The sequence below is a fragment of the Daucus carota genome, chromosome 8, assembly GCF_001625215.2.
Source record: "Daucus carota subsp. sativus chromosome 8, DH1 v3.0, whole genome shotgun sequence".
NCBI classification, from domain to species: Eukaryota; Viridiplantae; Streptophyta; class Magnoliopsida; order Apiales; family Apiaceae; genus Daucus; species Daucus carota.
In genome coordinates this window covers 31,276,651-31,288,083 of record NC_030388.2, presented here as the reverse complement: position 1 = coordinate 31,288,083, position 11,433 = coordinate 31,276,651, and the positions used below count along the sequence as shown (strand labels likewise).

The 11,433-nt window shown below is 36.2% G+C and overlaps 1 protein-coding gene across 1 annotated transcript; it reads left to right on the top strand.

The window, feature by feature from the left end:
* Positions 1 to 1,022: 1,022 nt before the first annotated feature.
* Positions 1,023 to 11,228, top strand: LOC108199354 (probable UDP-N-acetylglucosamine--peptide N-acetylglucosaminyltransferase SEC). The gene is made up of 28 exons (XM_017367136.2): positions 1,023 to 1,464; positions 2,801 to 2,946; positions 3,029 to 3,127; positions 3,206 to 3,256; positions 3,922 to 4,038; positions 4,117 to 4,173; positions 4,613 to 4,732; positions 5,379 to 5,441; positions 5,525 to 5,603; positions 5,763 to 5,872; positions 6,410 to 6,463; positions 6,553 to 6,620; positions 6,729 to 6,831; positions 7,026 to 7,228; positions 7,334 to 7,430; positions 7,814 to 7,885; positions 8,008 to 8,084; positions 8,164 to 8,280; positions 8,392 to 8,476; positions 8,576 to 8,743; positions 9,050 to 9,160; positions 9,250 to 9,336; positions 9,457 to 9,584; positions 9,669 to 9,751; positions 9,948 to 10,053; positions 10,152 to 10,298; positions 10,463 to 10,583; positions 10,918 to 11,228. The coding sequence occupies exons 1-28, from the start codon at positions 1,299 to 1,301 to the stop codon at positions 11,029 to 11,031; spliced, it is 2,949 nt and encodes a 982-aa protein (XP_017222625.1). The 5' UTR covers positions 1,023 to 1,298; the 3' UTR covers positions 11,032 to 11,228.
* Positions 11,229 to 11,433: the final 205 nt, after the last annotated feature.

The following is an 11,433-nucleotide window of genomic DNA, read 5'->3' as shown; positions in this document are numbered from 1 at the left end:
TAAATCTCTCTATTACTTATAAAATATTATCTCTACCCGCGCTAAGCACTTGTAAGCACAGATTATTAACTTTTATATATTATATCATATTTATACATTTTTAAATTTATATATAACAAGCGATAAGGTGTAGGAGGGATCTTTGGTTTGAAGGTCAGAATCTTAAGGATTCAGGTGCATAGCTGAGTTCCTAGTGCAACAGATTCAACACATATGTTAATACGGAGATTCAGGTGTGAGGGATTAGTCTTGTAGCTTTGCATAGAAATATAAATCTGATTTTATATATTATAAAATACATCAACGAGAAACATGAACTTAATTCAAAATATTTAGGTGAATATAAACATCAGAAATAAAGATGTTGAAAATTTTAAAATGAATAGAGAAATTCAGAGGGCATGACAGGGGCTATGTATCCGTATGATCCTGCAATTGCTGACATGGACTTGGACTGAGGCATGTAATAACCTTCGCCAAACCAAAATCACCAACATGAGCTTCAAAGTCATCATCAAGTAAGATGTTATTGGATTTTATATCACGGTGAATAATCCTTGGCTTGCAGTCATGATGCAAATATGAAAGTCCTTGGGTATCCCAAGAGCAACGGTGAAGCGTATTGGCCATTCCAAGGTAAAAGAGGATCCATGAAGTAAATCTCCAAGGATACCCCTTGCAAGGTACTCGTAGACAAGCAAATTGGAACCCTGGTGATAACAGAAACCAAATAGCTTCACAATATTACGATGTCTGATTTTTCCCAAAGTCAAAATTTCAAAATACTCATGAAAAAAAATTAAAAGTATGGGGTGCAAAGCGTAAATCCCAAATCCGTTAACTTTAACGGTCAATTAAACGGAGAGGGGTCAAAGGGGTGCAAAGCGAAGCGCTTTTCAAACTTTAGGGTGCATACTGCCAAAAAAATTTGTTTGAGACCAAATCGAAAAAACGCTTAAACATAAGGGGTGCAAAGTGTCAATCACTCTCTAATTAATCAAAAGATAATCCATCCCTTACACATGTACAAATCCGATTGATCACCATAGAATATATTCTAGAATCCACACTCACCAAACGCGTCGCAGAAAAGGAAAATAAAAATAAAAATCTCCCCCCTCTCTCAATTGGGCATATATATCTCGAATCATTAGCTTTTCTTCGCGTAAATCTCTTATTTTTATGACAAAATTCACTCACCATCTTCTCGTCCCGTGAATCTCTTCGATTTCTCTTCACTTTCTAGTAATACATACGCACAATTACCTGTATCTATATACAATTACTAGTGATTCGAGATGCTATCGGTGCAAAACGATCTGCGGCAGCTTCAATTGCAGCAGCAGCAGCAGATGGTGGTGCCTAGGGTTTACAACACCGGCGATCACAGGAATGATCCGTTTTTGCTGCACTCGGAGCCGGTATCGGGGCTCCGAATTGGCGCTGGTTTGGATGCGAGGGAAGGTAATTGGTTTGATTTTGGTTCTAGGGTTTTGATTTTGTGATTGGTTGTGCTTTTAGTTTGTTTGGTTGATTGAAGTGGCGAAATTAGAGTTTTTGTTGTTTTTGTGTTGTTTTGATTGGTTGAAGTGGTAAAGCTAGGATATTTATGATTGTTAATTGGTTTAATTTTGGTTCTAGGGTTTTTGATTTGTGATGGTTGTATTTTGAGTGTGGTTGATTAGAGTGGAACCAGGGTTTTGATTTTTGTGTTTGTTTTGATTGGTTGAAGTGGCAAAGTCAGGGTTTTTTTGATTCTGTAGTTTAATTGGTCGTGTTTTGATTGGTGGAAGTGGTAAAGCTAGGGTTTTTATGATTTTGTAATTTAATTGGTTTTTGTAGTGTTCTAAATGTTGATTTTGATTTTAAAGGTGTGATATTTGTTAGTTGGGAGAGAAAAAGGCGTGATCTTTGGTGTTTGTTTGATATGAGCTTCGGGTTTGGCTAGTTTAGCTTTGTGATTGTTTAGTTTCCGGGTAATTTAAGTGGATTGATGTGTTGATGCATGTGATAGTAGTGCGTGGAATGTTTATAGCTAGTAAATTTGATTGGCTAGTGGTTCTGTTGATTTTGTTTGTCAGTATATATGTGTTGTAAGAAGATAGTTCCAAAAGGCATAATTTGGAATAAAGAGTAAATTTAAATTTGGATACTAGTTTGCGGAGGTATAGAGAAGATGCGCTGGATACAGTACAGTGTTTAGTAATAAATGTTAATTGTCTGAAGTAGTTTCGAAGATTCTATTGCGGAAAATCAGACAGCAGACACTTCCGCGAAGTTGCCAGTATATGCTCCTTTGAACTTTAATTCTGGGATAAAAGATTGACCTTATGGTTGTTCTTTTCGAGTTCTACAAAAATTGCATTTCAAACTGAATAATCCTCCACGAAAGCTGATGGTGTAAATTGAACTTATTATGGACTTTAGTTCCTCTAGGGTCGCACACACTTTAATGTCGGAGATGAGCTAGGTCAGGCACCTTGCCTTAACCATCTCTTTTTAGTAAAGAATTGTAAGTGTACAATTCAGTTACATGTGTACACATTATCTTTATGGCCTATATATGAGGATGTGGATGCCCTGTTGGTCTTTCTCCATGACATTTATTTGTGTGAATTTGATTGCCCATAGTTTCCCGGTCTTGGAGAGCTCTACGCCTCTAATCCAGTTAGGTGTAATTAAACCTTAAATAACTAATTTTTGCTGCTTGGTCATTTGTAAACTATTAAAAATATCTGAGTATACTAGTTGCACTTGGTTTGTATTATGGTTAATTAAATAACTTTTACTTGTGTTGCAGTGGATGAGGACATGCTCATGGCTCTTGCTCATCAAGACTACAAGGCTGGCAACTTTAAGCAAGCTTTAGAAAATAGCAAGGCTGTTTATCAGAGAAATCCAAGCCGTACAGATAATCTTCTTCTGATGGGCGCAGTTCATTATCAGGTCATTGGAATTATTTCTTGTCAGTTTCTTATTGTTATCAAGCAATTTATGCATACTGATCCAGCCCCTTCTGCTGTTTTAGTTGCATGAATTTGATTTTTGCATTGCCAAGAATGAGGAAGCTCTGCAGATTGATCCTCATTTTGCCGAGTGCTACGGAAACATGGCTAATGCTTGGAAGGTAGATAGGATCATTTCAACTACCATAGTACAGTCTTTAATTTTGACTTATGTAACTCTCCTTTTTCTTTTTACACAGGAAAAAGGCAACATTGATATTGCCATCCGCTACTATTTAATCGCTATTGAGGTTTGTGCAGCAATCGGTCGTGCATCTGATTTTTAATGTTGTTGGTCCGATTGTTTTATTGTTCTCTACCTTCATACATACCAGTGACTTTTTCATAACCTGCTGATCTTCACGCCAACCAACTGTAGCCGGAGAACTGGATATATTAATAACCACATATATTTTGCACAATATTTTCCTCGAGAAATGGATGGCATATCAGTTCTGAATGTCACATAAAACCTGTACTGTGTTGTTGCATAGATGATCTGAGCTAAGAATGCCTATAGTGACCCACTTGAAATCAGTCTCATTTGGGCTATCTGTATGAGTGGTGAAAGTTTGTTTGATATTGTGTGTAAGTGTATATTACAGGTTTCATGGTAGAGTACATTGTGTGGTCTTATGACTACATTGTGGAAAGTGAGATGAAAATGAGAAATGAAGTGAAAATTTGAGACTGATTGTATTTTGTATGATTGTTATGACATTTAGTACGTGTCGGGAAGACTCTGTAAAAATGTCTGGAAAATTTGTTCGCCTCCAAAATGGTGGTGGATAGAAGGCTTACTTAGCATCTTTTATGGGTGAAAATGGATGAGAGGATTATGTTGTCTTGCAAACTATATCTTTCTATGCTACCTCCTGGTTGTATTTCCTCTCGTTCAACTGCTCTATTACTGCAGCTTCGTCCTAATTTCGCTGATGCTTGGTCGAATTTGGCAAGTGCATACATGCGGAAAGGGAGGATGAGTGATGCAGCTCAATGCTGTAGACAGGCTCTTGCCATAAACCCTCGTTTGGTAACATTTGTCTTGGTTTTGCAAATAATTGTAATATGGATTTGGGGGATGGCTCGTTAATTATGTTAAGTGTTGTAGGTTGACGCACATAGTAATTTAGGGAATCTGATGAAGGCTCAAGGAATGGTAAACGAGGTAAGATATTGTATGAATTTTATATTTGTTATATTGTCACCTTGTTATTCTAGTGTCCGAAGATGACGGATTTAAATGTTGTGAATCGATGCTGCTGCTATATCTTCTTGTCATTTTCTTTACAATAGTAAAATACTTGTTTCGACTTCTATATGCATGATATCCTGTAAACAGAATGAATCTGTATTAAGGTCCATAAAATCCGATAGTATACGTCATAGTTTTCTTTTTTACCATATATTATTGACATACATGAATTTTCTGAATGTGTGGGATATTGTTATTTATGTACCTGTAAATGAGGTGTCATTAAAAGTCAAGTTACTAATTGCCCGACAAATTATTTTAGTCTGTCTGTTATTACTCGAGTAGGCCAAGATACAATACTTTGACATTAAAGTTTCTTCTGAGGATATACTAACACATTTCTTTTACCTAGGCATACAACTGCTATATTGAGGCTCTCCGTATACAGCCAAATTTTGCAATTGCATGGTCCAATCTTGCTGGTCTTTTTATGGAATCGGGTGATCTGAATAGGGCTCTCCAATATTACAAGGTATATACTATATACTGAGTCATGACATATATTAATTAATACATGTATCGATGAGTGGATTTCTCTTACATTAAAAATATATGATGGATTCTAATTTCGATACGCTCTTGTTGTTTTGTCACGCTTAACACTTGTTGACTTTTTCCTACAAGTGGCATAAAATGCAGTTCATTGATGATAAATAAAGCTTCTGAAAAGTATCCGAAAGTGAGGACTTGTCAGAGTCATATACTCTCTAATAATGTGAATTTTAGCCGTTCTGTAGTTGTTAAGGGACTCAAGACAGTGTTCTTTTTGGCAGCGACAATAGAAATTCATGTTGTTAGGGAAAATTAATCATGTCTTATTTCTTGGTCTTTCATTTTCGCATAGTATTCATTTGTGTGTAGTATTGATTTGTGGCAGACTTGTTAAATATGACACTTAATCTATAGTAAATTTCAGTGTGATATAACATAATCGATTCAATATTGTTATGCATCTATGATTTTGTATACAAGTGTATGTGTATGGGAACAAAATAGTAAATAGATTTTAGTATGATATCATATAATTGATTGGATATTGTTGTATGCATATGTGTTTTTTGTATGCGAGTTATTTATATGGTATCTTGAAACACAAATGTGGTGGAACTGATTCTCAGGAAGCTGTTAAGCTCAAACCAACATTTGCAGATGCTTATCTAAACCTGGGTAATGTATATAAGGTAAGTTACTGTAGTAGGTGATTAACTTTATATGCTGGGTAAAGCATTCTCTGGTTAACTTAAATATTTGTTATATCTTGCAGGCTCTGGGAATGCCTCAAGAGGCTATCGTGTGCTACCAGCGTGCTCTTCAGGCGCGCCCTGATTATGCAATGGCCTTCGGTGAGTCCCTTTTATGTATATCGTGTGGATTGAATATCTACACTGCGTACTTATATCATTAACCATCTTACTAGTTACTATTAGCGAAGTCATATGTGATTCAGTAGTTTTGATTTTGATTTTATTATTTATTTTCGTTTTGGCAATTCAATTACGCAGGTAACTTAGCTAGTATATTCTATGAGCAAGGGAAAATGGACATGGCAATACTCAACTACAAGCGAGCCATTGCATGTGATGCTGGGTTCTTGGAGGCATATAATAATTTGGTTTGCTCTTAAACTTCTAGTTCTAATATAATATACTCCCTCTGTCCTGTAAAAAGGCGATTTATAAAATCTAGAAGTCAAATTAAGCTAACTTTGACCAACAATTAATAATTATTGTTAGACATTATAATTATGAAAAAAGTATCATTAAAAAGTATATTTGATTTACTATTAGATATTATTTATTAATTTGTTGGGCTGTAAGTTATGTATAATTTGCAGTCAAACCTTAAATATGGTTGACTTTTAATATATATATATATATATATATATATATATATATTTCACGACAAAGCTAATATTATAATGTCAAGTTCAAAAGAAAATCTTTTATTCGAAAGTAATTGTTGATTGGACCGGGAATCGTATTTTAAGTTCAGTATGGAATATGGTTAAAAGATCTTCCTATATTACACTATTCATGTGACACAGATATTGTTATTCATGATATTGATTTGATTTAAGATTATTGAGAGATAATACATTTATTATAGTTTTTTACCGTAGTTGAACTCTTTTCACAACCTTGTTTTTTAGGGGAATGCACTGAAGGATGCTGGTAGAGTTGAAGAAGCTAGTCACTGCTATCGAGTATGTTTTGTTTGTTGTTCTATGCCTTGGGAACTTTCTTTCTATTTGAGCTTGTATTTTGATAAAAGAAGATCTGTTATTTTGTCCAGCAATGCCTTGCTCTACAACCAGCCCATCCTCAGGCTCTTACTAATCTAGGAAATATCTACATGGAATGGTATAATTTAGCTGATGGCTATTGTGCTTTTTTACTTCTCAATAGAATTTTTTTTTCCCGTGTAATGCTTGAGACAGCAAAACATTTTATTGATTGTTTCTTATGTAGGAACATGACCCCTGCTGCTGCACAGTGTTATAAGGCCACATTATCTGTTACAACCGGACTTTCTGCCCCTTTCAATAATTTAGCAATCATTTACAAACAGCAGGTAGCAGCTTCTGCCTTTCAAGCCTCATGTTTATGACTTCATTCAGTTATTCCCTTGCTTTCTCTCACCCACATACTATAATGTATATCTTGATCTGTCATAAATATGTTGATTTGTTAAGAACTCTGTCTACTGTACAACACACTGTTATTCCTTGGCCAAAGCTTTGTTGTTGATTCTAGTTCTGATTGCAGGGTAATTATGCGGATGCTATATCATGCTATAATGAAGTTCTCCGCATCGATCCACATGCAGCCGATGGACTTGTTAATCGGGGAAACACTTATAAGGAGATCGGAAGAGTTACTGAAGCAATTCAAGACTATCTACGAGCTGTGGCGATCCGACCAACCATGGCTGAAGCTCATGCAAATTTGGCTTCAGCTTACAAGGACAGGTAATTAAAACTACTCTTATGTGTTTAAACACACCCAGTTTGATCCTGTTATTATTTCTACATAAATGCCCAAGCATTAACCTTCTGTTTGTGGGTAAACACCAGTGGGCATGTGGAAGCTGCTATCAAAAGTTATAAACAAGCTTTGGCTCTGCGCCCTGATTTTCCAGAAGCTACTTGTAATCTTCTTCACACGTTACAGGTACATTAATATCATTCTGTTTTTGCATCTATTAACTATGGCTTGGGTGCTTATAAAACACTGAATGCAATGAGCCCCTTCTCTAGTCATAGCTTTGAGTCATAGCTTTAAGACCATACAATAAAGCAACATGCTCATGTCTACTATAACGAATAAAATTGAGACCTTAGTTGCCGCTAGTAACAGTTGCAACTTGGAACCTGAAAGTTAATCTAGCTTGTTGATCTATGATAGTTAGTAGTACATAATCACTGCCTGATGACATTCTGGACAGATAAGTAATATTGAGGCTTCTTTTTCTTTCATATTTTAGACGATAGACGAGAGTCTAATCAAAGTATGATATAATACATAGCTTATTTGTGTAATAATCTGCCTTTCAGTGTGTATGCGACTGGGATGGGCGGAAGAAGATGTTTATTGAAGTCGAAGGGATTCTTCAAAGGCAAATCAAGGTTCCCCTTGATAAACATGATTTAACCTCTCGTTTCAGTATTTTCCCTTTGCTGTAGAGCAGAGTAGTATAAGGGATTCATCTAGTTAGACTGTACATCTAACTTGTATTTACTGTTTTCAGATGTCAGTTCTTCCAAGTGTTCAGCCATTCCATGCAATAGCCTATCCCCTCGATCCTATGCTTGCACTTGAGATAAGGTGATGATTGCATAATATTTTTACTATTAGCGTGCCATTGCCTTTATTCAATACTCATTAAATATTATGATTGCTGTAGCCGGAAATATGCACAACATTGTTCCGTAGTTGCTTCCCGGTTTTCTCTTCCTCCCTTTACCCATCCCGTGCCAATCGCTATTAAGGGGGGTGGTAGAAACGGTCGATTGAGAATTGGGTACGTTAAATTTGGATCCATCTTCTTTGTCTTTTTAGGTTGTGTACTAATATAGCGTTTGGAGTTTCCACTGACACGGAGAAACATTTGGTAATTCTGTTTTGGTTTTAGCTATGTGAGCAGCGATTTTGGTAACCATCCATTATCCCATCTGATGGGTTCTGTCTTTGGCATGCATGATGTGCAAAATGTTGAGGTTTGAAATTATATTTAACTTAATCTGAGTAATCTGCGGAGGCTCCATGATTTCATGTGCTGTTTGATGTTGAATTAAACTTGGTTTCAATCTTTTTAGGTTTTCTGCTATGCTTTAAGTCCAAATGATGGCTCTGAATGGAGGTTGCGCACTCAGTCGGAAGCCGAACACTTTATAGATGTATCGGCCATGTCATCTGATATGATTGCCAGGCTAATTAATGAGAATCAAATCCAAATTCTCATCAACCTTAATGGCTATACCAAGGTTTATTATTTTGTACAGATGTTCTTCCCTATCAAATTTTCATCCTCACAGCAATAGACTAAGTTGAAAAGATCTTTGGTTAATATCTGACATGCATATAATAAAGTAGTCTCTAAGAGATGTTGGTTTGGGCTTTATTAAACAATGAAAAAAATTGCAGATTTGTCAATCTGGTCGGGTTCTGCTGTAAACTTGTAGTTGCCCTCTGCGGTTTCATTTTTTAGTTTAGTAAAGTCGTTTTTTTGTTGTTGTGGACACTGTTTGCGTCTTTAACTTTTTCTGATCTTGTTTATATGTATTCCACAGGGTGCTAGAAATGAAATATTTGCCATGCAGCCAGCTCCAATCCAGGTCTCTTACATGGGATTTCCTGGAACTACAGGGGCTACCTACATAGACTATCTGGTCACTGATGAGGTCAGCAAGTTGGTTTTATCTCTGTGTAACTTTTTCTAATTATAATTAGCATACAGTCAGTTGTGAGATTCAATACTCTTTTGTTGCAGTTTGTTTCTCCAACCAAATTTTCTCATATATACTCGGAGACACTCGTCCATCTCCCTCACTGTTACTTTGTAAATGATTACAAGCAGGTTAGTATATTGGGCTCGTAGTTTTCTTTTGAGATTTGTGCTTCATTCGTGATAGATAATGCTGGAAGTAATTTTTTCGAATGTTGACTTGGTTTTTCTAATGATTTCAATTGCATATAGAAAAACCGAGATGTGCTGGATCCTGCCTGCCAACCCAAGCGATCAGATTATGGATTGCCAGAGGACAAATTTATATTTGCCTTCTTTAATCAGCTCTACAAGATTGATCCTGAGATATTCATCACTTGGTAATTTATAGATGGTTTAAAGGGCAGAATTTAGCTTTGACGTGTAATTTAGATTTAATGTAATATTCTGACATTTGTTATCAGGTGCAACATTCTAAAACGGGTGCCTAACAGTGCACTTTGGCTTCTTCGATTTCCAGCTGCAGGTGAACCAAGACTGCGTGCATGTAAGTATTTAGTTTGAATCAAATAATTTTAATGGGTTATAAAGGTGGTCTAAGAGTGTGTATGCATGACGAGTCATTGCAGTTGTGATCTCTTTTGCTTTCTTTCAGAGTTTTGGTGTACAAATTTCATTTTATTTTCCTATGCTGGTTGTATGGTGACATGTACACTTAAATCTGGTTGCTATGTGTTGTCCAGATGCTGCTGCACAGGGAGTGCAACCAGACCAAATTATTTTTACTGATGTTGCAATGAAAAGTGAACATATTAAGCGCAGTGCCTTGGCCGATTTGTTCCTCGACTCGTATGTTACATCTTCACTTGCATAGTGTGTTTATATCTCATAAAATATACTCTATTATTTTTAGGTCTTATGTTGATTTTTGTTGTTCTCCTGGGCAGTCCCCTATGTAATGCACACACTACAGGTACAGATGTTCTTTGGGCTGGTCTGCCAATGGTGACACTTCCACTTGAGAAAATGGCAACTAGAGTTGCTGGTTCATTGTGTCTAGCCACTGGACTTGGAGAGGAGATGATCGTGAGCAGGTACATTACTCTTTAGTAATCTTCATTATAATGTATTCTCTTTACGAGCGTATTGCACATTTACTATTCTATTATTTATATTATGAGGTACTATTTTTCCTTCCGTAATTAAAAAAGTGAAAATTTAATTACTGACATGGTGCAAAACTTCTTGTCACTTAAAGTATGAAAGAGTATGAAGAGAAGGCGGTGTCACTGGCACTAAATAGACCGAAGCTCCAGGATCTTACACAAAGACTCAAGGCATCCCGCCTGACTTGCCCATTATTTGATACTGCGAGATGGGTAAGTGAACTGTTTATATTTCTTGTCAGTGTTTGTTTTGTATGCATTTACTATAATACTTCCAACCCATGTTCAGAAAGAGACTAGACTCTTTCGAATATGAATATTTTACATGCAGCATACTAGAACTTTCCAAACATTGTGATATATGTTTCCGAACATTGTCATTTAGGATGTAGTTGGAACTTGGAACACACTCATGAGGTTCTTAAAAGCCGTTCATTGTTGTTTATAATAACTTGTGCTTATTTCACTTCTGCTATTGTTTGTATAAAGTCCATGTCATACATGAGGGAGCATGCACTGATTTTAACATCATTTTAATGTATTGCAGGTAAGGAATCTTGAAAGAGCATATTTTAAGATGTGGAATCTTTACTGCTCCGGCCAGCATCCACAGCCCTTTAAAGTTACTGAGAATAATTCGGAGTTCCCTTATGACCGCTAGTTGTAGTAGTAAGCAGAGAAGGAAATGTAGATATAAATTAAGAGAATGTGACAATACCCTAGGATAGATTGGAATTAGGATGGTGCTGTTGAGATGTTGTGTACTAAAAATGATCAAGATTTCCCTAAAAATATTAAAACTTGTGTCGGAAGTTTCCTCATAATTTAGTGCTTGTGCTGGAAGTTGTCACCTTGAAATTGTTGTGTTATTTTCTCGAGAGCCTGAGGATTTTCCTTGTTATACTAGACATCTTGTGACAGCTGCAGATTCGGATGTTTCAGCTGCAGGCTGGCTTGGGCAACTCCATGACTTCGTAGTGGATGAAGTCTGGCTTTGTTGTGTTGAAAATTATATCTGTATATATAGAAGTCCTCGCTCCGTACAATCAAGGAAAATCAGGTG